At 41.3% G+C, this 26,146-nt stretch overlaps 2 protein-coding genes across 2 annotated transcripts; one reads left to right on the forward strand and one right to left on the reverse strand.

Moving 5' to 3' along the window:
* Positions 1–33: 33 nt before the first annotated feature.
* On the forward strand, positions 34–6,117 carry p2rx2 (purinergic receptor P2X, ligand-gated ion channel, 2). The gene is made up of 13 exons (XM_054772633.1): positions 34–49; positions 546–693; positions 1,044–1,179; positions 1,268–1,339; positions 1,424–1,499; positions 1,587–1,683; positions 2,790–2,870; positions 2,940–3,093; positions 3,341–3,471; positions 3,546–3,636; positions 3,717–3,782; positions 3,871–3,948; positions 5,762–6,117. The coding sequence occupies exons 1-13, from the start codon at positions 34–36 to the stop codon at positions 5,858–5,860; spliced, it is 1,245 nt and encodes a 414-aa protein (XP_054628608.1). The 3' UTR covers positions 5,861–6,117.
* Positions 6,118–7,580: 1,463 nt separating this feature from the next.
* Positions 7,581–25,696, reverse strand: pole (polymerase (DNA directed), epsilon). Its single transcript, XM_054773415.1, has 48 exons — positions 25,490–25,696; positions 25,273–25,408; positions 25,092–25,172; positions 24,838–24,882; positions 24,673–24,765; positions 24,430–24,584; positions 22,868–23,012; positions 22,705–22,785; positions 22,519–22,626; positions 22,333–22,443; positions 22,163–22,248; positions 21,922–22,041; positions 21,294–21,426; positions 21,104–21,217; positions 20,801–21,013; positions 20,634–20,741; positions 20,292–20,420; positions 20,103–20,205; positions 19,854–20,000; positions 19,631–19,776; positions 18,915–19,063; positions 17,890–17,982; positions 17,504–17,806; positions 16,993–17,188; positions 16,627–16,841; positions 16,394–16,496; positions 16,220–16,300; positions 15,582–15,704; positions 15,161–15,370; positions 14,724–14,936; positions 14,492–14,635; positions 14,276–14,416; positions 13,871–14,024; positions 13,658–13,764; positions 13,373–13,549; positions 13,024–13,247; positions 12,646–12,866; positions 12,243–12,447; positions 11,995–12,168; positions 10,500–10,625; positions 9,973–10,105; positions 9,675–9,879; positions 9,098–9,229; positions 8,823–9,016; positions 8,539–8,739; positions 8,328–8,453; positions 7,982–8,071; positions 7,581–7,892 (listed from the first exon to the last, which is right to left on the reverse strand). Exons 1-48 carry the CDS (start codon positions 25,552–25,554, stop codon positions 7,770–7,772), a joined length of 6,882 nt encoding a protein of 2,293 aa, XP_054629390.1. The 5' UTR covers positions 25,555–25,696; the 3' UTR covers positions 7,581–7,769.
* Between the last annotated feature and the right edge of the window lie 450 nt (positions 25,697–26,146).

Here is a 26,146-nt window from a genome sequence, read left to right on the forward strand (position 1 = left end):
TAATGTGCCACAACCTTCTGGGTGTAATGTATAATGACGACAGGAAACTGTGAGTCTTCAGAGTAAGGTATTATTTACCTCTTATTATTGGCAATTGCATATCTGTAATAATATAACAATAATATAATACAGTATTTAAAGTAAAGACTACTGGGTAACTGTGTAATAATATAGTAATAATAGTGACTAGCCTATATGTGTAACAATTTACTAGTATTGATGAATTTTGTATTGTCCATTTTTAATTAATAATGTTAAAATGTATGAAATATATACAAAGTTAGCTCCAAACTCAAATGTCATAAATACACAGAGACCATCAGACTGATGTACCGGTACTGTACAAACCCACACAACAGTTCAACCCCACCCCCTCATATTCTCTGGTTGGGAGAAGTACAGTAATGCATGAAGGATATGCAGACTGGAGCTGGGCGGTGAGGCAGAGAACATAAAGGAATATTAATGGAAATTTAACGCGATTAGATCGTATTGCAATATTTAGGAAAGCAGAGGTTACAGGGAAGCGTAGACTGTATTTGGAGCATTTCATATATTAATCATGGGATTTTTAAAAGACTACTTTCTTGGTTTCTGGGACTATGAAACCCCAAAGATTATGGTGGTTAAAAACACAACTCTTGGAGTCGTTTACAGAGGAGTTCAGTTTATTGTCATCACCTACTTTGTCTGGTAAGCTTTGTATTTGTGCATTGTACGTGTGTTCTATGAAAGCATTCATTTTCTCATTAATGTGACATAATTAAATAAAAACTGTCATTTTGTTGATCACATGCTTGCTTGATTGGTAAAAATGTATGCATGGCAGGTATATTATTTATGCCAGCAAAGTGCTACAAAATTAACAAGCGGATAAAATGCCACAGAAGAAACATTTTCTGCACTATTATTCACCTGATCTGAATATTTGTTGTATTCTTTGTCATCTGTTCTTGCTTTGATGATGAGGATTGAAGCTATTACGGTCTCAGATGCACACAAAAATAACAATAGGAGGGATTTGTGTTGCGTGTGCTCTCAAGGTATGTGTTCATAAGTCAGAAAGCATACCAAGAACGTGAAACACGTCCCGAGAGCTCTGTTTACACTCGCATGAAAGGCTCAGCAATTCATGGAGATCAAATCCTGGACACTGTGGAATATGTTCGACCCTCAGAGGTGCAGAAGCTACCACACATATGTTGCATCAATTGTTTCATGGACGTCAACAGTTCTGAATAATATTATTGTGTCCTCTCTCTCATAGGGTGGAGATGTAATCAGTACAATACTGAGACGAGAAGTCACATATGACCAGAAGCCAGGAACCTGCGCTGAGGTAATAATCCTTATGTCAAAGAGTATAACTTAAATGTAGTTGATATTATGTGGTAATTACATGGTCAGTCTTGTTTTTTTGCAGTATTTTGGTGTTGCAAAGGCCAACTGCTCGAGAGACTCAGAATGTGTCCAAGGAGAGGTTGACTTTGATGGTCATGGTAAGCTTTAACTATTCAAAAAAGATCTTTATTTTTAATTGTTAAGTATTTAATTCAAACTTCTCCATCTTTAATTCCGTTTGACAGGACGGCGGACTGGAAAATGTGTTCGATACTACAACCGCACCTTTAAAACCTGTGAGATCCAAACCTGGTGTCCTATTGAAGAGTACGCTGTGCAACGGTAAGAATGGTGAAGCTTTACCAATTATAGTTAAATTATGTATAGACAAGAAGTCCAACACGGTGTCATGTAAAAGTGTTGAAAATGTCAAAAGGTAGAGCCTCGGTGACAATGACAAAATGCACATTAAGTCAATGATCATGCAATTCTGAATAAAAAGGTATTCTTCAGTCTCCACCATCACCATGTTAAGTGTTTGACTAGATTGGTACGTAGACAGATATTGTATAGTTTTTGTGCACAGAACTCAGGTCTTTTTTTTTTTTTTTTGGATCACATTCAAATGCAGCATAAATGCGGGAGGGATGTACATTAGTGACAGGTAATGAATGAGGTAATTAAAATTGGGGGGCAGCTGAGGTGTGGTGGGCCCCTCACCTGCACAGCCAAAATTGAGGGGCGACCGAGGCAGAGGCACGCCAGGAGCAGGGGAGCCGCCGCAAGGCAGCCCCACACCATGGGCCGCCCCCCAAAAGTCCTATATGTATGTGTGCTGGTGCAGCGAGGCCGGAAGGACAGGGACCCCACACACCCACTGTCCAGCCCGAGCAGGACGGGACCAAGGACACACGTCCGACGGGCCACCACCACCACTCGGCGACAGAACCAACAGAACCACCCCCAAACCACCAAGAAGCAAACACCACCATGGGCCACCAGAGGAGCGACACCCCGCAGGACACCGGGGGCACCACCCACTCCCACCCACTTCCCAGCACCACGCCTCACCCACCCAAAACCAACACTGTACATCCGAGAACTCCTGCCCATATGGACCTCTGGTGCACCACCTTGCTAAGACCCGAGAGAATCCGTCCCAGCTCCCCCAACCCGGCCCTCACCAACAACCCCACATAACCTCCATAGCAACCAGTGTCGCAAAACCACTGCCACAAGACTGGGACGATAGCACACTGTCACTACATGTCACACATACTCTTACACAAATACAGTAAATAGATAAAATACAATGTTAGGTAATAATCATAAAAAAAATCCTTTTCACTTTAAACATTTAATGGACTGGACTCTAATGTTTCTGTAATGGATCCTAATGTAATGTAATAGCCTCTGTGTAAATATCTAAGTCTGTCTAATTCTTACAGAGAACCAGCTTTGGTGGAGGCCATCAATTTCACAGTATTCATCAGAAACTCCATACTTTTCCCAAAGTTTGGAGTGCTGAGGTATACGCACACGCACTTATACACAGTCTGATTTTAGAGTAACTTTATGATCTTTCTTCTCTTTGACAGGGGTAACATTAAGGGTGCTTCTAACAAGCGCAACAGGCACAAATACCTCAATAAATGTCACTATGATGAGGAAAAGGAGCCCTACTGTCCAAACTTCCGACTAGGATATATTGCCCATCAAGCTCGGGAGAACTTCAGTGAGCTCTGCAGGACGGTTAGTAGTAGTGCCAAACAGTCATGAAGTGTTTCAGGATAAGGATAATCTACACAACCAAACGATTAATTGGGTACAACTGCACATATGATCCAATAGGTTTACAAAAATAAATACTTGATTTTGAATTGGCGCTACAGCTCTTGTATTGGATCTCCATAGATCGTGTAGAATAAATATGTGCAATGTTGTATAATGTTTGCATACATTTGAAAGATACATCTTGTTATGATGAGTGATGCTTCAGGGAGGGGTGATTGGTGTTTTCATCAATTGGGACTGTGACCTGGACCTGGATCCATCCCGCTGCAAACCCAAATATTCCTTTAGACGTCTTGATCTCAGAAAGGATCAGGCCAGCTCTGGTTACAATTGCAGGTAAACTTAACAGTTTAAAATGTGAAGATTGCAGTTGTGTGCTTTTACCCTAATTAACCATCGTTATCGCCAAGGTTTGCCAAATACTACCGCAAAGACGGGATGGAGTCTCGGACACTTATCAAAGCCTATGGCATCCGGTTGGACGTCATTGTTCATGGACAAGTAAGCAAAGGGTTTATCAGGATTACAGTTATTTCTGAAATTCTGCCACGACATGGTATTACAGAGTTTAATCATTACAGGCAGGTAAATTCAGCCCAATCCCAACCATCATCAGCACAGTGACAGCCTTGACTTCAGTGGGAATTGTAAGTTATTACATTTTTCCTCATTTGTCTAAATGATGAAACACTTTCTGACAAAAACAACTTTATCTTCTCCCTCCTGCCACATTAGTGTACCATTATTTGTGACTGGATCATGCTGACATTCATTGACAAGGATGAAATCTACAGAAAGAGAAAGTTTGATGAAGTGAGTAGCCAATCGTCAAAAGAACTTTTTTTTACTGTTGTTAATACCACATTTGGCATCACTATCGCTTACAACACTGTACATTAGCAATTGGTAACAAATGTGTCACCAGTGACAAAACTATCAACCTTCAGCTACCTTCATGAATTGTAATAATTTATATTTGCATCTTTATATAACATAATTTAACACTCATTAGCTTCCAAGTATTTTGGAATAATCTTTTATGCAAAAAAATGTTTTTGTATTGAATTTAGTTCAACACAACACTCATTAGGCACAATATAAAGCCTAATGAGCCTAATATAAAGCACCAAGTAGCCCCCCGCGACCACATGAGGCGCCCGCAAGCCTGCTTTCATTCAGGTTTTCAGTTAACAATGTGAGGGCACTAGAAAGAAATGCATTCTGAAATGCAAAATGTGCATTGTGGAAACCAGCATTTTGTTGATGTTCTGGTAAAACGAGCAGATTCGGTTTGTTTGGGTTGACATAAGCTATGAAAATAAATGTTACAAAAATGAGTAGCTCTTTGCCATTTTCATTTTGTACAGTTTTGTAAGAAAAAACGTTGAATACCACTGATCTGAAGAGCTGTCAAATATTTAGAGGTACACTTCTTCAAACTTATTGGATGTTATATCATACAACCGAAGCCATTTTGTTCAATTCAAAAACATATCCTCCTGAGACCCAGGAAAATAAGTTTGTGGATTTACGTAATTGTCTAGGGCAGGGGTCTCAAACACAATTTACCTGAGGGCCGCTGGAGGTAGAGTCTGACTGAGGCTGGGCCGCATCAAGTATTGGGAGTAGGGCTGGGAATCTCAGGGTACCTCACGATATGACACGTGATACATGGCTCACAATAACAATAATATCTTGATACAGTAATAGGGTGAAATAAATAAAAAAATAAATAATTTATATAATAGTTTATATTTTGCTGCATTCAGATGGGATAGGCTCCAGCTTACCCGTGACCCTAATGAAGACAAGCGGTATAGAAATTGGGTGGAATTTTTTACCACATTTTTTTAAGTGACTCACTCTTAGTTTAGTGTAGGCTTATGTGTGCATCCTACGAGTAACATTGGCTTGTCGCAAGCCGTATTACAGTAATCTTTGAAGACAAGTCGAGGGCCGCAAAATGTGACTCGGCGGGCCGCAAATGGCCCACGGGCCACGAGTTTGAGACCCCTGGTCTAGGGTGAAAACAATATGCCACAATATATTTTTTGTATGTTTACTTTTTAAAATGAATTTACTAATAATTATTTCATCCATCTTTTTTTGTTTTACTGTTGTGAGGAGAGCAAAAAAGCATTTTAAATACATGAATAAAACATAAAGGATCTAAGCCGTTTATATTGTAGTAGTAAGCACTCATGTCCACCATAGTGGAAATTGGAAAAATGTGGTTCACAGCCTTAGAAATAATTAGGCTGTTAAGCACCTTTTCCTTACAGAGAACATAAATTGTAATAAAAAAAAAAAAAGTCGATTAAAACACAACATTATTATCTTTTTAAACACAACATTGTTAATACAGTTCTGGTATTAGATCTTGCAGGTTTATAGCTAATTGTATATTAAAATGATTGAGCTGAATGTATTTTAAAAGCTTTCAGGTTATCATGAGGCGTAATGTTCACTTTGTACTAATAAGGCCAACATTTACTCTAAAGAAATTGAACAATACACAAAGGTCATTATGCAATTATGATACATAATGACTAGTTTGTTGCTCCACTATTCAAATAATCACCCTCTTCAAGGTGACTGCAACTATTTCTCAATTTTTCCTCCCCAGGTTGTTAGTGATCCGCCAGTGTCCATTCCTCCTCAACTCCTTTACATCACCAGCTACAGCTCCAACCATTCAGACTTGTCGGACGGTGTGCCGCTTTGATGCGCTCACGGTTGCCCTCTCCATCACAATTCTCTGTGGCAGAAACAGCCACACTGAATATGTTTGCTCAGGGCTTCTCAGCAGAATGTTCTCGAACTGATAGCTACAGGTTCAGTTGTTTTCCTAAATGTTGTTGAGATAAAGACATGGAGCCTTTTCATTCACTGTTTAACTGGACATTTCTCACTTGATTAAGATGGGTGTGACGAGAGTATATTCACAATGACATGTAAATGCTCTCTATCAACTCACATCAGAAATAGGGCAAAGGAAAACAGCACCACTACAAACATTTTCTAAGGCTTTTCAGAAAAATAAAACTCTCGAAATTGCATGGCCTCATTTTTTAGCCTGATGTGTTGAACACAATGAGAGGATGGAACAGGAACCGCAGGAGATGTGCAAGACGAGCAATGAGCAGTAATTCAATAAGTCAGTCACTTCCCATAAAAAGCTTCTGTAACAAGATTCTGGGGTTGTCTGATCCCATCTGGATGCCTAGAACAACAGAACAGGCAGCGGTGAAGAGTGAAGAGTTATGGGTCAATTTCTGCCATGAGGGAGTAAGGATCATATCAGTTTGGACAATTGCTGAAATTCGTGGTGGTTGTCCAGAATAATTAATGGGTAACGGTTACGTATTCTCAAGTCTGCTCAAAAAATGGGTTTAGTAAAATTTGGTTTCATGGTAAAATTGTGTTTCATGTAAACACACATGTGCATGCAATCATCTAATTGCGCTTTAAGTTGGATTATTTGCTTATAGGAGGCACCCACCAGAGTGAATTTAGCCATTTGATGTCAATCATTTACACATAGATTCTTCTACAACAAAAATGATTACACTTTTTCTCTAATATACAGGTTGACGAATACTTTATTACAAGATTAAAGAAGGGATTCTAGACAGAGGTGCATCATAGCACTTACCAATAAGAACAATTAAGAGGTTGACACATGGTATAATGTACATTCATATGTAATTTCCAAGATTAGTATTTTGTACTTCAAATGCTATTTTGAAGATCATTTGCTAGGTTTATTAAATAAAATCAATAAATATAATTTGTGTAGAACTTATTTAACTAACACAATAAAAGCTCATAATGCTTAATATTCACACGAAATTCCCTTCGAGCTCCATCCATTCTTTTTCTATGCCGCTTATCCTAATTAGGGTCACGCTGGTATGCTGGAGCCTGTCCCACCTGACTTCGGGCATGAGACGGGGTACACCCTGGACTGGTCGCCAGCCAACCACAGGGCACATATAGACAAACAATCATTCACACTCACATTCATACCTATGGACAATTTAGAGTCGCCAATTAACCTAACATGCATGTTTTTGGAATGTGGGAGGAAACCGGAGTACCCGGAGAAAACCCACGCATGCACGGGGAGAACATGCAAACTCCACACAGAGAGACCCCCCAAGCGGAGATTTTTTGAACCCAGGTCTTCCCGATCTCCTGACTGTGTGGCCAACATGCTAACCACTCAGCCACCTTGCGGCCCCCTTCAAGCTCATCAAACAGAACTATTGCCTTGGGATTTAGTGAATTATTGAAGGGCAAAAAAGCTCAGTAATGGTGTGGTTACAGATGGATGATGGTCCCTAGAAATGATGGACTACTGGATATAACGAGACTTTTAAACATGGACAACTGCAAGGGAACAGATTTTACAGTAAAAATATTTATTGACAGTCAAACTGTGAATGCATACATCTCGATCGCACATACAATCACAACACAGGGTTCAAACATATCTACAGCCCACATACAATCAGTCATAAGTGTGTACACACACACACACACACACATGTAAATGGGAGTGGCACTCATCCCGACTGATGAACATGTCACTCTAAATGTGACAGATGGAGCGTTGGCGCTCAGCTTTGCCTTCAAGGAGCACTCCGACTCATCTGTGGGCTCATCACCACCAACCAGTCAATGGTCTCCTCCAGGAAGCTCATGTTGAAGTGAGACGCAATGTTCCGAAACACTGTGATCTGCTCTGAGAAGCTCTTTAAAAAGTAAGGAAGCAATGTATAAATGAATACATGAACATTTAATTGTAACAATAATACGATGCAGCACATGGAAGAGTACAAACCTTTGCTGGAAAACTGAGGTCAAAATCTCCTGCACATTTGCAGTAGAGAGGCATATTTGCTTCCTTTACTCCTTTACATTTGGTACACACCTAAATTTAAATATCACACATTACACAATGAACAGTTGAAGGTTTAACAGGTTGAATAATGACTGTAACACTTGGATATAACCCTTTTACAATACATCAATGTCATATTAGTTTCCTTATCTTCTATCTCCAGCAGGAACTTGCGACTCTTTGACCCCACACCCAAATCCTAACAGACTGAGCGATTTCTGCCCATACAATGCAATGAAGAGTAATCACTGCTCCTCTGTACAGGTTAGCGCTGCGTATGACTCACCAGGTCCTGCAATGAGTAGCTCATCAGTTTCTTCTGCAGGGCCTCCACCAAAGCCATCTCTATGGACTCTGTCTCATACTGGGCTTGACAGTTGGAGCAGAACCATTGAGGCAAGATGGAACCGTCCTAAATAGAGAGGAAATGACAATTGACAAGATCAATTAGAAGATCCAAAAGTAGGACTACTACAAGTGCCTCAGCTACTGTTTACTTGTGCAACAGAGGGGTCTTTGCAGAGGTCCAGATCACGGCAAAAATTGCAGCTGTGGCAGATGACTTCAGGCAGTATGTATGAGCTGCAGGGGTCGTAAAACTGGGCTTCTTCCGAGAACTCTCCGACATCCACAAGGCGAAGGAGATCCCTCTTAAGTTTGTTCACCTGGTTCACAATGTTGCTGTCTAGTGAGAGGACCTAAATACACAAAATAAAGGTTGGGAAAAATAAATAAGCTGGTTGAACATTGAGGATGTACTGTATGTCTTTCAGAAGGTTACCTGGCAGACATATTTGATGAACTCTAAAGCTGGGTTGTTCAGAGGTAAGTGTGAGCCTGGCAAGACGGGGAACATATCCGAGGGCTGGGTCACATTCCTGGTTCCAGTCACCTTCTTTTGGATTTTTTGTGTGATGGTGAAAATGTTCTGAGTCAGCTCACTGGCCACATACTCCTGAGAAAAAGAAATCATTCCTACAGGAGAAATAGTAACTATGAGTGATCTAAATATATGGCACAAGAGTAATTTTTCAGTACCCAGAAGGAGCGTCATACCAGGAAGAGCGCTCAAATCTCCAGCTGCCTGCTGGGAAATCTGGCTGCAGCCACGTCTCTTGACTGGTGTTGCTCCAGGAATGTTGCGTCTCAGCTCCTCCTTCATGCTCTGGTACACTGCTGCAATGTAAGCTGGGGCAGGCGGTGATTGAGATTGTATTGACATTTAATACCATTGTTATATATGCATGTAAAAAGGTAAATGTACTTCATATAGATAATAATAATGAATTTAATATGTTTGTTATTGTGGTTGAACTTTGCTTTTCTACAATTTGTCTTCTCCTGCAGCAATCAAAATATTAGAAACACACCTTAGCATGATGCTGTGCACCAGTACAATTGTACTTGTACTTGTACTTGTGCACCAGTGCAATTATTATATTACATGAATACCTCTGACAGTGTTAATCAGCACGCATTGTCATATCATCAATGTTCCAACAGATCTTGTATTGGATCTGTAACTAGATTATGCAAGTGTTCCTAATATTATGGCCAGTGAATATATACACACAAATGTAAACCAGTTATAATTGTCATATGACAACTTTTATTATGCATTTAGTAGGCCTACCTGACACAATCATGAGGAAGTAATTCTGGCAGGAAGCAGTTTGTGGCAGATATTGCATAATGTTCCAGTTGCTCTCAATCAAGTCCTCCACATCCTCTGTATGTGTGTCTCCCTCATCATCCTCAGCATTCACTTCCTCCTCCTCTTCTTCATCCTCACTTCCATCCTCTTCTCCCCCTGTCTTTTTCTTTGGTTTGGTTCCTTCCTAAAAAAACAAACAAACAAAAAAAACAACATAGCAGCAATGAGACGTGTATACAGTATGTATCAATGATAATTAACTTTCAGGATGAAGTACCTCTCCATACAGGATGTTGGCGGGAAGCTTGCCCTTCACGCCGCCATAGTTGGCCGGGTCCATCCAAACCAGAAACTCCCAACATCGGGAGAAAGAGACAGACAAAGAGTGGAAGATTTCTTTGGAGTGTATGCTAGAAGACAAAGAATGTAAATCGGGTACAGGGTTACTGTAGTTACTGTGTATACAGACAATTGCTGATAGACACTACTGTATATGGACAAAGGTACTGAGACTCTTGGCCATTAAACGAAGTTCAAATTAACACTTCCATTCTTTTGGGAAGAATTTCTACAAACTTTTGGAGTGTATTGGTACTTTTGTCCATTCATTCAGAATCAAGAACATTTATGAGGTCAAAGAACACCGATGTTTGACCTGAGTGGGCCTGTCTCTCTTGATCTTTTTCATCCTAAAAGGCGTTTATTGTGACAAACAGAATTAAATGTTGATAAATTAAGCAGGGCTAATGTGACCTCCCCATAATTTTGTAGGATGGCATGATTTAAAAAAGCAGAATATTAAACCTGTTGGTGATGTATTCCACATAGCCAATGGCATCGTCTATTCTTCGCTTTTTAGTACACAAGATGATCCTGTTGAAGTTTCCGTACACCACAGTGGAGCCAAGACGTTTGAACTCTGCAATCAACCTATCAGCAGAATGAGAGGTGAATTAATAAGAGAATAAAAGGTGTTCACAGACTCAAGCCTACTGTGAGCGGGGCAGATTCCAGTGCACTACCATGTTGTAGTTTCCTGTGACATTTCAGTGAAACACTATGTTCCCACAATCCTTGCGTGCTGTTTACATTTTTTTTCTGTCACAGCATCCTACACTGATGGCTCTCACATTTCTGCAAATATTTTATTATCTTTTCATGGGACAACATTGAAGAATTGACACTTAGACACCATGTAAAGTAGTCAGTGTACTACCCTGTGTAACAGTGTAAATTTGCTGTCGCCTCAAAATAACTCAGCACACCGCCATTAGGGTTTAAACTGCGGCAACAAAAGTGAGTACTGTACACCACTCACAATGAAAATATCCAAATTGGATAGGACACTGAGCATGTGCACTCAACTTCTTTTAGTCAACTATTCTGAGTGGAACATGGCCTGTTAATGTGCTGTATGGTCTTGGCCACCGTGCTGCAGCTCAGTTTCAGAGTGTTGGCAAGCTTTACCATCAAAAGAACCATTTTGCCTCTTCTTCTAGTAAAGAAAATTAGTCTGGAGCCGCAGTCAATCAACAGTCAAAACGCAGTGTAGATGCATTCACGCATTTGCAGTCACTCGGATATTCCAACTCTTTTTGAAAATGCACATTTCCTACATTTCAGTGTTAAAAAATATCACAGAGCTCAGCAAAGGAAGCCGCAACAAGGAGGCTGAACAGCCACGGCTTGCCGATCACTGGCCTAGGGTGTCCTTATGTAGAAAAAAAATGCTATGTTGAACTTCTAGTGACCATTATGAGAGTATGACAGCAAGAACACCAAATTTCTAACACTTCTGCTCCCCCATTCACACCTGAGACCTTGTAGCACTAACAAGCTGCATGACACCCGTGAGGGAGAATCGCTAAGAGGGCCCAATTTGGCCATTTTCACTTACGAGTGTACTCACTTTTGGTATTAATGATTGTGCAGCGTTATTTTGAGGGGGCAGTATACAAGCTGTACACTTACTACTTTAAATTGTATCAAAAGTGTCATTTCTTCAGTGTTTATTCATGAAAAGATATAATAAAACATGCAGAAATGTGAGGGGTTTACTCACTTTTGTGTATTAGGGTGGCAGGGCGCTACCCAACAGCACAAACCACACCAAGAAGGTCAAGCTAATTGTCATTAATTAATTTAAAAGATAAAAGTTGCATAGAACAGGCCTATACCTTGCCTTTCATTAAACAAATGAACCCTTTTTAGACGACAGCATGTAATTTGTTCTCTTTCTGACAATTTCTCCTCTGCTCTCTCTTTTGTGTGCAAAGGAGTGATCACATGTTTTACTCACTGCAGGAAGACCTTCTTCATCATGTTGTGCAGGGTGCGGTGCAGAGCAGGGTCATAGAGCAGCGAACTGGGGGAATGGAGCCAGCGGTAGAAGTGCATCACCTGGTTGTCAGCATACACGTTGTGGTACTGTGTGATCTCTCGGACCCAGCCCACCACCATGCTCTTCAAAATCCTACTCGTACAAAACATAAAATGCTGGAATGGCGTGCAATGGCGACAGTATGTGTGTGACAACAGTGTACACACCTGAAGGTGTTGGAGCAGAGTGCGGTCTCATCATAGCTTGCTAACAAATTAGCTCCCTGGTTTCCTGACATCATGTCTTCCAAAGAGGCCTGCTGGATCACATCAAAACTAACACCCAAACTGGCTCCTCCCTCCATGTCATTGACATGCTGTGACTGGAGGATTGTGTTCACAGCCAGGCTCTGCAGGTCTAGCTCTACACACACTGAAAGACAGAACATTGGAAAATTAACATTTATTCCTCAAGATTGTATCCCAGCAAGGACATCAGATTTATCATTGGGTTTTGTCTGAGCTGAGCAAGGGCCAAAAATGCTATGCCCTTCAAATTTCAGCATTGGAATGTATGAAAATATGCGAGGGTGGGCATAACTTGCTGTATTGTGTGTATGTGTTGAGGTACCTGTGGAGTAGCATCCTTGTGCATTGATCTCAACAGAGCACCGGTCATCACTTTCCATAACCAGACGGCTGTCATCGGCCTCTTTGCCCCCCATGTCTGGCCTTGCTGTGGGGGACAGCCACAGCAGGTGGTTGTGTTTCCGCAGATGTCTGGCCAGGAACAAGTCAGAACCAAAGATAGACACATCCTGGGGTAGGTTCCCCACAGGTAAGTGGTAATACCTGAAATGGAGAGCGTTAACAGGAGGTTTAGTTTATAATTAAATAATGAGCCATTTACTACAGACACAACATATCAGTTGACTTAGCATACTGCTTTGATGATACATTATCTAGCAGTCAGTTGATGTGGCATGCACAGTGCACAGTTGGTACCGACCTTGCCATGTCAAAAGCCTGTGACAGACAACTGTCCAAGTTCAGATAGTGGCGGATCATGCGCCGGGCACCATGACGCTGCCAGTCCAGTACATTGTAGCTGATCTCATCAATAACATGTACTGGAACGACGGGGAATTCCTCCAGCACAGGCATCCCTGTAGCCAATCGCCGCAAGTCCCAGTTAGATTGCACAGCGATGAGGGTCGGCCCCCGGCGCTCCTCCTGAACACAACAAATCATATCATTACCACTAACATTACTTGTAATATACAGTGCCAGTCAAAAGTTTGAAAGCACTTTCTCAGAGTTATTGTGTGCCATATCAGGGGATATTGTTGTCTTTTTACCTTGTAGCTTAGCAGTGTGCGTTGCAGTGCACGGTAGATAGCCTTCACATCATTCTCAGCCCGGACTTCAAAATTGTGCTTCTCTGGAGGCAGGAGGTCATCTGTTGTCTTTTCCAGGAGGGCAGTGCGCTCAGCAGTGTAGACATTACTGAGGTTTGGCATCTGGTTGCTTCTCACCTGCATGTAGAGTAAAGGAGGGCTGCATTATTATGTATCTTACTCTTTCATAATTGATGTCTCATCAGAAAGATGACAAAAACAATATAAGCAGTGCATTGCTCTTACAGTGTCCAGGACAAAGATGTTGGCTTTGCGTTGAGAGGGGATAAAAAGACCAAAAAGGGCCTTGTGACCCTCACTGTGATGGTAGAGGTACATGTGGCGAACACTGCCTGAAAGAACCACAAACATAACATAGACATTGCAAAAAATCTGTATGCTCATGGAAAGATCAGTTGGACACATAAATCACACAAATATGCTAAAGATTGGTAATACCTGGCTCCAGGTAGCTGAACTGGGCCAGAGACCTCATCTCCAGATGCTCCAAATCAAAAGTGTCGGCCTCTCTGCTGCCCAGATCTCTTCCAACACGCCTATTTACCATGCAGACACATCCGAGCTGCACTAGGGCACGAAACAGCAACGGCACCTGAGAGATGGATACACAAAATACACAATTGGCTTCATCACATATGCACAAACCAAGAAACCGTGAATGGCATCAATAATCCCTTTACAAAAATCCGTGAGCTCTTAATTTTACAATATGGTTCAATAATGTGGTTATAGTTTGCAGCGGTGTTGAATTGCACTCTTGTATTGAATCTCAATTGATTATGCAAGTACAGTATTTAAAGAAGAGTTCAGTAAGTATAATAACTGTTGGTCTGTCTATGATACCTGTGTTTCATAGACCCCTTCAATGTCTGGGGCAGAGAGGTCAGCGTTGATCTCATTGATGTGCTCCTGGTACATGTCCTCTGGAACACAGTACTCATAAAGGTAGTATACCATGTTGGAGCGAGGGAGCATGCGGTTCACCTGAAGACATAAAACACATTAAAATAAAAATGTTTCACACATTTCTTTGAAATCACAGGCTCCCTCACTGTGTACCTTTTTGTATGTGGGTCCGTCCTCCTGTTTTGGGACTTTCTGGTTGACATAGAAGATGCGAGGGATATTGAGCTTAATGCAGTGGAGGTCATTTCCAATTACAGCCCACAACTTGTATAGGCCGGGGTGGGTAGTTTCTGCAATCTGAAACACATCATATTTATTTATTTAACATATTTATTTAATTCAATTAGATACAGAGGGTGGTGTTGGTGAGCTAACGTATGGCCACCTGCACTATTTGCCAGGGCATGTCCAGGATGCTGCGAGCCGTTTTGCGGAGGAAGCTTCCCAGGCCCGTGCTGGGACCATCTCTGATCACTCCACCGCCTACTGGCTGGGACTCTCCATCCATCAGCCGCCTCCTCTTTTTTCTCTCCTTCCTCTGCCTCAGCTGCAGCTCCCATTTTTTCTTATGGAAACGCAGCCACACAAGACGCTCCTCCTGTGAACGGACACAGCTTTAAGACTGGTTTGACTGAAGAGGTTATGTTTTCATCATGTGCTTTGTGTGCAATATCCTGTATACAGTAATTTGTATTTGGTTCTGATTGATATGTTATTTATTGCAAGAATCCAAATACTGATAAGTAAATTACAAAGAAGAAGATCTCGAATGGGGATTTTACAGCAGGTAAATTTACTTGGAAAATGTAGCCAGTTGTCTACCTGTGTTGTGCCCGTTGGTGGCGGTGGTCCCAGGACCTCTCTCCACGACTGGGTGAGCTCAAGATCTTGAGACTCTACCTGGCTGTCCTCCCCCTGAGACGCTCTCTTCCTCTTAGTGCTGATGGGGATGGCCGGCTGCAGAGGCCTGGCTGGCATCCCAAAGTCCTCCATGTCGGGAACTGGACGGCCTGCGAGGGGCTGATGAGCCACCTGAAGGAGAATCACAAATATCAATCACAAATAAGTCCTTTACACGTGTGGAGCTGGGACCTTCTTGAATTACACCAACATCCAATCAGATTTGTATTTACTGTTGTTGTCTTAGTATTTTGTTTAACACCTAATACTTACTGTGAGTTACCAAATATGATTCCTTTCCCAATAAAGGTTGAAGGAGTCTTTTTGCTGTGATGTAACCTACCTGCCGCTTGCCCTCACTGGTGAACAACTCGCTGATTTTCTTTTGCTTGTAGATGTCATTTTTCTCAAGGAGTTTCTTGTGAAGCCAATCGGGATGTCGCACTCGGGGAACTGGATTCTTCACCTGATAATCAAAACAAGGCAAACAGATATTAAGATTACAAAATAATGCTCTGTTTTGTTGAAAATGTCAATAAGACATTCAAAACATAACACTTTTCTTTATGATGCAGAACAGTTCTAAACCAATAGAAACTACAACAATAAACACATATACATACAGATTCCATTACATGTATCTTTTCCCTAATATGGGATAGTTAAGTTCTGTCAAACCAGCTCACATGTCACCCAGCTGACCATTAATTCATCCATTCAACCACCCATCTTCAACTGCTTATCCTGTTTAGGCTTGTGGGAAGCTGGAGCCAACCCCAACTGACTTTTGGTGAAGGGTAGACTACACATTGTACAGGACTGGTTGCTAGCCAATCACAGAGCACATATTAAGATAGACAAACATTCACACTTTCACTGATTGGGGACTGAACACATGTTGCCAGCATGGAAGTTAGGCAAGTCAAACAGTGTATCATCATTGATTTCCGTCATTCCATTGATTCACTTTTCAAATAATACCTGTTGAAGAGCTGCAGGGATGGTGATGATTTTCTGGATGGCACTTCCAAGCCTTTCTATGTAGTAACTCCAGTCGAGGATCTGTGAGGACCAGACAAGACAACGTCATGCAAGACGAGACCACTTTGCGCAGAAATCTACATGTTTGAAGATCATTTCAGTCCAAATCCTTACGGAGCGAATGTCAAAGTCTTGCATGCTGGGCATCTTGAGCCATTTACGCAGGAAATGTTTGGTCACACTGGCCTCAGCTTGGAAGATGGCCAATGGAATGGCTCTAATGGCAGAAACACAAATTAACCACAGAATTGCTTAACACCACAAGTGAATATGTGATCACCAAATTTAGTTTTTGAAGCCTATCAGAAAAACACAGTACTAACAAGCTACTTCTGACATTTCCCCACCTCTCTGTGACAGGAGATCCTTCTGGCTTTCGTGAGATAACATAACGACAGCTCAGACCAGCATCCTTCACCATTTGGTCTCCCAAGAACTCTGCCAGTCTCTTAGCTGTGCTGATGGAAGTGGACTTCTGCTCTCCGTAGTCCTCCAACTTCTTGGACATAGAGCGATTCTCTGAAATCAGGTCAAACAGCTCTGCATCTGGCATATTGGCAGCCTGAGGAAAAAATGAAATGACCCATCAACATGAAGACTAAGCATTTTTTGTGCCGTGTGATACGTACTGTCATATTGACAGTTTGACTAGTTGACACTCATAACAACAACAACAACAACAACAACAACAACAAGTGGGACACTACCATTACCTTGCTGTACAGGACATCCAACCAATAGTCAGCCACTTTGGCTACAGAGGCATAGACCTCCTCCAGGGTGGTACCTTTGAGGAAAGCCTCAAACACGGAAGACTGGAAAATCTTAATGAGCTGCAGTTCCCCTCTTCTTTTCACTTCAAAACCCTTCAGTTCAGCTAGGGAGCCATCTTCGTTGAACACAGCATACCTAAAATGAAAGGTTAACTTAACAAAAATAAAAATTCTCAGTGTTGATTGACACTGGCACGAGTTTAATGAATGTAACCATTTATTTTATTCATGATTGAAGAGGTGTACAACTTTCCAATATTTTGATTGCCAATTGATTCTAAATGACTGAAGTGGAACATTAGAAACACCTCTCAGTACAATGCAGTGTCATTCTAGACCACTATATGTCATATTAATGTAAACCACTGGCACAATCTGCTATTTTTCCTGAGGGTATAATGTCTATTAAAAGGGTGTTTATCATTTGAGGAAATATGGTATTTGTCCATACCGCTTCTTTAACTTCTTTCCTTCTTCTTTAGAGGCAGGCAGAATCATGGCTAGATATGGCCCATCCACCTCGAAAAATATGCTGTTTTCTGCCCTGATGTTGTATGTGAGTGATGCAGGGTCGACAAGCTCGTGATACTGATCATTGGTGAAGCCTTCCTTCACCAGAATATTCAGCATGGCACCAGGATAGGAGATGGTCACCTTGGGCTTCTTCTCATTACTTGTCTTCACTACAAAGTTCTCTGGGAAGGTGTTGGGTAGGACGCACCAGATACCATCAGTATCCAATTCAAGTGGCCTCCTGAGTCACAAAAAAGTAGACAGGAAACAGATGATGCACATGGAAGTCTATTGGTTGATTGTATAATATCATGTGCTACTCACCCAATTTGTTCAATGAGCTCTCTAGCTTGAGTGATGATGTTGGCACCAGTGTAGCACACTATGCCAGCCATCTCCATGGAGTACCAGCGCGCCCTAGTGGCATGACAATGAAAGAGCAGCAGTTGAGATTGTCTCCACATGAGCCAAATAGAGATAGAATACTAGGGATGCTCCGATCACGGTTGTTTGCTGCCGATTCCAATACCGATCATTCAATAGTGAAATTGGCCGATACCGATCACATGGATTAACTAAATTTTTCAATGTATTTATGATGAGTGCTATTGGCCAGGGGTGCTGTACAGTATAAGGGGGGAAATTAGGACAATTCCAAGGTCCCCTGACTGCCATGTGGTCTGAAAAATAGGTAATTATTAAAAAATAAAAAAGGGGGGCCCAACGTAATTTTTTTTCTTCCATGGGGCCCAGAATTCCTGGCTGCACCCCTGCCATTGGTTATAGGATAAGGAACCATAAAATCACCTTCATTTACACTTACTTTTTCAAAAGAACATACATCACTGGTGAAACCTACAGAGGATGAGACAACACACAGCGGGGCTCCAAGTGAGAGAGCCGTCGGCGAACCCGGTGTCTTCCACCGCTGAGAAAGGCTCATCTCTTCCTATTAATTTTTCAGGTTATTTGCTTAGCCGTCTGACTGTCACGCACATACGGGCGGACTCAGTTAAGTGTTTGCCTTCAAATGCCGTATTAAATTGAAGCTTTTTAACATGTTAGCCCTGGCAGATATTTTTCGTGCCATGTTTTGTCATTTTATAACACTCTCACAAATGGCAGGTACATTCCACGCGGCAGACATGGTTGTTTTGGCTTTGGCACGCCTGCGCAGTGTGAAGGAAAGTGGGCAGGGCTCTCCAAGACGTTAGAGCAGGACACTACACTGTACACAGGCTTAGAGATAGGCTGCAGGCTGCAATAGAAAGGCATTTATCGGCGTATGCCAATCACATGCTTTTCCACGGAAATCGGGCATCCCTAGAGAATATAGAGTTAACCCGTACCCTTTCCTCATGACGTAGCCGTAAAAGGAATTGAGGATACACTTGTGAGCCAGCTGAAGAGACTCATATAGAATCTCCATGTTCTTGCAACGCTTGACCTCTGCAGCATCTCCACTGTCTTGAGCTGAAGACAGTTTCTTCTTCCACACCTTAAGGAACAAGACGTACAAACAGCATAAAAAAAAGCAATTTTGTGTGAACAAGAGGAGGTGAGATTACAAAATTCTGCAAAAAAAAATAAAATTAGTCCTGTGAGGCCCTCTCATACTTAAATGTTACTTTTTTACCCCCAAAGAAAACTTATATTTAGGACTGGTTAAATGGATACTTCCAGAAACCTAGAGTGTTGTGCATCTCTCATGATACAACAAGCTCATTCAGATGCTGTCTATATGACAAAATTACAATTGGACAGCGATGACAGGATAGCTCAATTAATAGACGAGTTTGTACTGCATTTATTTATGTACTACTATAAACGTTATATGCAAGATAGCTGCATGTATGGTTTTGATTGTCACAGTTAGCAGTAATATGCAAAAACACCAACCAAGAAATGTGCTCCTAAATCTGCACCTTATAAAGATTACCTGAGATTGAGAAGATTTGTTTTGATTCAGTGCTGGGTAATTCAAAGTGAATCAGACCTCTTTAGAGGAGAAATGATTCAAAGTGAACAGCAAACATGGTTGCCTATGTGTTGCAAAGGCATGTACCTTGTGCAGCCCTTTAAATTCATATCGCCTATCCCTGAACGCTCGAACAGTGTCCACGTAGAAAGAGTTTTCCCTCTGACAGATGGTGGTGACTCTCTCCTCCAGCCTGGTGACGTGTGTCTTCTTATAGGCCTTCTTGCAGTAGTCTGACACAAAGACAACCTATGTCAGGACTGGCTTTGACAAGGAGAACATCACAACAAACTAGTGAAAGAGAAAGCACCTGCAAGACGTTTTTTCTCATGCTTGGCCTGTTCCTCCCTGTTGAGTGTATGGAAGGCTCGAGGTGGTCCATTGGGGAAGAATGGGGGAAACTTCTCGGACTCCAGTTGCTGCTGGATGCGGTGGAACTCACTGCGGCTGGCGGGCACTATGTGAGAAGGGCGTGATGCATTTTTGCATACTCTTCATTAGCTCCGTGAGACTTTTTTTGTAATGCTTTAAAAACACCACACATGCAACACAAACTTACTGATTTCCCCTCTCCACTGCCAGGCCATCCTCCTCTGACATGTTGCACCCGGTTTATTAAAGTCACAGGCAGCACAAGTGGCCTCATCTACCATGGCAGAAGGCTATATGAGATATTAGAAATGGTAAAGTACTTTAGTATTTTTTTGTTTTAGTGCATGCATAATTCATTTTTCAGAGTTTTTTTTACCTGTAGGCGGTTGGTTAGGATGATATTAGGGTACATTGCTCCAACATCAAGATGGTATATGAGCGGGCACTCAATCCTGTTGGGAACCTCTTTCAGGGATGTCAGCTTATTTTTTATGTCATCACAGACCTGGAAACATACCAGAGAACTGGAATAGTAATCAATAGAGTGGAGACATCCACCAACACCACACAGACCTCACTTAGGTGAGCCTAAAATTGTACACATCTCCTATGCACAGTCAAGCACAAAATTATTCATAGCTTGGCCAAATTTTGTAGAGAAGTGATAAAAAGTTATTACTCTGTTGTTTGAAGTAAAAAAAAAAAAAAGTTAACATACTTCATTAAAGTTTGTGACTTGCTCCAGAGGTATTTTCTCCTCTTCCTCAATGGCGTGACGAATCGTTTGCTCAACTCTTTGACTTAGGAAGTCAAATGCAGCTGGGTTCTGTCAACAAATCAATCATTAGTTAAAAGCATGTACGATGAACAAGAGGTGGACTGTACCATTTTGAAACGGCAGGGGATGTCACTCCGGAACACTCCGGACTCCAGCGCCTCCACATGGCCCCCCACGTACGTCTCGGAGTCCAAGACATGTCCGTCATCGGTTAGCTTGTTGAATACCTGCTCCTGTTTGTTGGGGAAGACTATGTTTGCGTGGAAGGCCTGCACCATGAGCAGAGCTTCGCATAGTGTGCCCGAGCCCTTACGCAGCACCTGCATTTACAGGAATACAAAAGTGTGTCTAACAGTGGAAGTCATGACATGTAATATGTTGTACTTGAGTATAATGCATAGTAAACAAACCTCATCGGGCTCCATAGGAATGATGGTGCACAGAGCAAAAATGAAGGGGTGAACATATTTCATGTAGAGGTAATATGTGGCCACGGCATCTGACACAGAGTAGGTGGCTAACGTCTGACAACAAAAAAAGGTTTAATAATGAATACAAAATTATTTCCTTTCTTTATCATGAGCTGATGCATTCCCATACCTGTGGTTCCTCTGTTGCCATGCGGCACATCTCTTCTGGGTCCAGCTCCACAGGGTCATAGCCCAGTTTAGCCTTTGCTGCAGCCTTCAAATTATGACTTCCCACAGGTAGGTAGCTGTCTCTCTTAACCCACCTGGCACACAAGAGAAACAGGCTTATAAATCAACCTCTACCCCTTTAGGGCATTTTAAGAAACAAATAGCCTAAATAAAACACAAAGTTCTGTTGCAACAAATGCAAAAGAAATATTATCTTTGATTAAATTCAGTCAAAATCAAAATGCTTGTTTGATTAAACATTTAAGTAGTGCAAAGTTTCAGATCCCAACTAGTACTGCATAAAGGAAACAGATGTCCATGTACAGTATATTGTACAGTACTATGTAAAAGTGTAAAATGTCCCTCACTGGAGTTAAACCTCTGCCAAGGCTGAACTGATAACAAAAGCTGAACAATGTAGATTTCTGTTAAAATTGCTGCTGTGAAAAAGCTTATTAAAAAACAAATCTAGTAAGACCTTTGCACAATACTATACTAGAAGCATCATAACAAAGCATCAAGACCAGTCACTGTAATTTATCCATTTGCAGCTTTGTGTTTTTAATCTAATTTTTCATATGGTGTCAAACCTTAAACAGTCCATGTGGATGGCCTGACTGGCCTTGTACTCTCCCTGGCTGTCCTTCTGGAAACCAATCTCCCTGTGCATGCTCAGTCCATGCAGCGATGCTCGTGTTTCAATAAAAGGCCTGCAAGAATTACAGCAAAGTCAGAAAAGAAAGATATGAACAAAGAAAGATGTTAACAATGTGTGATGACTAAAAAAAAAAAAAAAAAAAAAAAAACAAGGCTGGAAAACATATTGCTCACCAGTCAAAAAAGTCTCCATTGTAGGTGACAAAGATGTTAGGCTTTGTTTCTTGAACGTGATCAAACCACCTCTGAATAAGTGCTGCCTGATGTTATGAGACAAAATGTTACAATGACGCTGGTAGGCTAATAATTATATCATACAAAAAAGGTTATCTGCAAAAACTTACCTCATCATCCTCATTGAAAACAGTGAAAGGACCTTCATATTCAGGTTTGGGTGTGAACTCAAAGTCCTCAATGTTCTCAGAGACAATCTCTCTGTTTGTGATTAGAAAACCCTTAAGGAAGAAATCAGTAAGTTATAGCAACACAAACACAAAATAAATTACAAGTAGGCAGGACGTAAAACACACCTGTCCATCTATCATGTATGAGATCATCATAATTTGGTCCGTCTCTGCATCTGGGAATTTTAGTGGAAGTTTGGTAGTCTCAATGTCAAAAGCCAAAACAACTGGGTCCTAAATGCAAGAAAGAAAAGTTCTTTATGGGACGTCAATGTAAAAGACGAGTGACATGCATAACAAAAATCTTCATACCGGTCGTTCTACAAGATCATCCCGCCGAACAATCTCCGGTGGGTAAGTGCTGCCTTTATATCGAACGTTGTACCAGTGAGCCTGAGAAATAAAGAAGAGAAATATGAGAAGCTCATGCAATGATCCAGTCTTACATTCAGAAGATGTAATCATGTATATTCACCACATGGATCTTGAGGTCGATGGACACGCGCACGTGGTAAGGCACGTCATACTCTCGCATGTCCACAATGTTGTCTAATTGGTCAGAAATACTCTTGGACATCCCATCTTCCTCTGCTAAGGTCACGCTCGCACCTGAGAGAGCACTGCAAATCCAGCAAGGGAGTATAAATCCATCAAAACCAGAGCATTAAGAAAGGATGGAGCTCTTTCTACATGTTGTTGCCTTGGCGGTTATTCTGCAACTGGATGAAAATGACCTCCTTTTAGCTACTGGGATCTTACGCAAGCGCAAAAAAAGGATAACATGATCTGAAGAGTTGGAAAAAACATGTTTCTCATTGTTGCCAAATGCAATGATTTCGATCATGATTTCTGTCCCTAGTATGGTAAAAATAAAAACAACAGAATTGTTTTCATCACCGTTTGTTGGTGAGTTGAATTAACCAAATAATCTACACAACCGAATATCATGAAAGTTCATTACATTTTAGTGCAATTCTGGATTACAATGTGGACTGAGGAATTTATTTTTTCCATTAAAGTCACTATGAAACCATTCCTTCAGTCCTAGAGTGCAATTGGTCCCATCAGTCTCTTCCTAGCATCTTACTATCAGAGGTGGGAGCAAGTCAGTATTTGCAAGTTTCAAGTAAGTCTTAAGTCAAGTCTCAAGTAAAGGCATGAGACGTGCATGCCTTTAGTCAAGTCTCAAGTCGGGACAAGACAGGTGGAGTCAAGTCCGGAGATATAGGCTTGACATTTTCAACTCCTCACAAGTCATAAGCACTGTTTAGTGTCTCAAATAAAATTACAATATAAGAATGTAACAGTCTATTAAATTTGACAAATACAATCAATGCATTTTGAATTGTTTTATTTTTTTTTTTTAAATAAAATAATTCCAGTGCGACTAGACTTAGTCACAGAAAAAGAATGCTGACATTCAGTGTATTACATTCAATGTAATCCATTTGTTCTTAAACATGACTGGACATTAATAGATAACATGCATGTTTTTGGAATGTGGGAAGAAACTGGAGTGCCGGGAGAAAACCCACAGGGAGAACATGCAAACTCTACACAGAGATGCCCAAGCAGAGATTCAAACCCAGGTCTTCCCGATCTCCTGACTGTGTGGCCAACATGCTAACCACTCGCCCACCGTGCGTCCCAGACCACAGGTTCTGAACAGTGTTACTAAGTTGGTCTTGTTGTTCAGCTGGACTTATATTTGAATGACATGATATGTTACACCTAAATGCCTGATAATACTGTCTGTTGTGTTTGTGTGTGGCTTCAAAACAATGGTCCTTGCCATCTACTGCCTCGTGATTGTCAGAGTGCATGCTGCTGCTTGTAGAAACGGCAGTAGACATCAAGTGGTTGGTCCGATAAAAATAACTTTTTTTTTTTTTAAAGGTGTGGATTCCACAATTTAACGGGAACATCATTAGAGGACGACCAACCCATCTGTGTATATAATAAAAACAGAAAGCTGAACATAACCACACTAATGAAAACACCACATTTTAACCATAGTTGTACTAAAGAAAGAAATACCTTGATAACATCGAAGTGTAGACATCATTTGACTGCTCTCTTTCCCTGTTTTTTCGCACTGCTGGGGAAATCTCTCGCTTGACCTTGATGAGGTCATCTACAGTGTTGAATGACAGCTTAATGTATCCCCTCTTCAGTCCAACCAGATGGTTCGGCTGGGTGACAAAAGAGCAGTAAAGCAATATATAAGAGTGAGGGGAAAGCAGTCATTATTACCATTTATACAGCAAAAATCCCTCTCACCAGGTCAAGATCCTCTTTTGGGAGAATTTCAAGCTTGGACACTTTTCCTTGGAACTTCCTTGACAGATATGAGATAACTTCTCTTTCGCAGTTCTGCAAAAGTGTTCTATTAGCGTTAATGCATTGTGGGCTTTGACACAGACCATGTTTCATGGCCTGGCTTACCTTTTTTGTAGCAATATAAAAATAAGGCTTGAAAGGGAGCGCAACCTGCAGACAGATTAGGTATAATTAAACAATGATGAATGTACACAGGTATGCAAGTGTGTAACAATGCAGATAAAATATACTCTCCCTGACCAAAAAAAATTGTCCTCTTGGTATATACCTGACCAACTGCAGCAACCCCAACCCCTTTTAAATACAGGGGGGGTCACTGTCTTTTGGCCAGTCATTGTATCTGCCGCCCCCCAACACACCTTAAACCTGCTTCCATCCTCCTGAATAAAATAATAGTCCACAGCACTGATCAGTCTCTTGTCTTCATCCAGGATCTCAGCCTGACAATGCATAGATATACAGAAATCATTGATCACTGTTCGATTGCAAGTTTTAAATGACAAAGAGGCAAAGCTCACAGAAGGGTGATTGTTGACCTACAGGATGCATGTTGATCAACCAGCCAGTTTTCTCCCCAGGTTCCTTCATCCTCTCGAACCCGAAGCGGCTGTCCATCTCGTCTGTGAACTGGCTGCGCTCCAGCCTCTTGAGGGCGGACATGGACGAGCCATCGTCCCTAGTTTAAACAGCAAACAAGCTAGCGCTATATCGTTTTCATTCAAGACTCTATGTATAGAATGAATGCGGAACTACTTACTGGTTGTCTTGGTCTCCACCTTGACCTCGGTCCGATTTGTACCTTCCACTATTTTGCAACACCATTTTTCGTGGTAGAGTGAAAATTAGTTACTTGCTCCAATGTGGTGTTATTCATAAGCAAAAATCTGCATCTGTTAATATTTAGGAGCTACTTTAAACGTCCGTTCTTGTTCCTCCGACAGCGACAACCCTTGTGTTTTCTTAATTTGGCGCGTTCACTCTGGGAACTTCCCGCGATATCAGCACAGAGAAGGCTTCAAAGCAAGATCGTTTATTTTTAACAGACTCTACTTCTGTAACGCTTTGGAGTGAGTTTTTTTTAAACTACATTGTTTGTCTTGAACGAGTGTGTCACATAAAGTGACAACATTTAAGATTATGAAAAGCTGAAACCAAATAAGTATGCTATAATTAAATATGTATTGATCTTGACTTCCTTTCATTCAGTTTGGGTTTAATGCAGTAAGTTCAATGATGGGCCAGATCCATAAATCGCAATAAAGAGATTCTGACGTGCCTTAGTTACAATAACATGAGACACATAAAAAGGCCATATGACACGAAAAGATCAACCAAATGGAAAAGCTCGTGGTTGTATTTTATGTCGGCATATTATTATTTTATTAATCTTCTCTATAAACGATCTTCGAGGAGT

The sequence above is a fragment of the Dunckerocampus dactyliophorus genome, chromosome 4, assembly GCF_027744805.1.
Source record: "Dunckerocampus dactyliophorus isolate RoL2022-P2 chromosome 4, RoL_Ddac_1.1, whole genome shotgun sequence".
NCBI classification, from domain to species: Eukaryota; Metazoa; Chordata; class Actinopteri; order Syngnathiformes; family Syngnathidae; genus Dunckerocampus; species Dunckerocampus dactyliophorus.

Excerpts from the sequence above, each read along its gene's own strand:
- pole (XM_054773415.1), bottom strand. The coding sequence starts at position 25,554 with ATGGTGTTGCAAAATAGTGGAAGGTACAAATCGGACCGAGGTCAAGGT. Across the intron at positions 21,218-21,293 it reads TGGCAACAGAGGAACCACAG|ACGTTAGCCACCTACTCTGT; the intron begins GTATGGGAATGC and ends TTTTGTTGTCAG. Across the intron at positions 15,371-15,581 it reads CCAGTGAGGGCAAGCGGCAG|GTGGCTCATCAGCCCCTCGC; the intron begins GTAGGTTACATC and ends ATTCTCCTTCAG.
- p2rx2 (XM_054772633.1), top strand. Across the intron at positions 2,871-2,939 it reads CCAAAGTTTGGAGTGCTGAG|GGGTAACATTAAGGGTGCTT; the intron begins GTATACGCACAC and ends TCTCTTTGACAG. Across the intron at positions 3,949-5,761 it reads GAAAGAGAAAGTTTGATGAA|GTTGTTAGTGATCCGCCAGT; the intron begins GTGAGTAGCCAA and ends TTTCCTCCCCAG.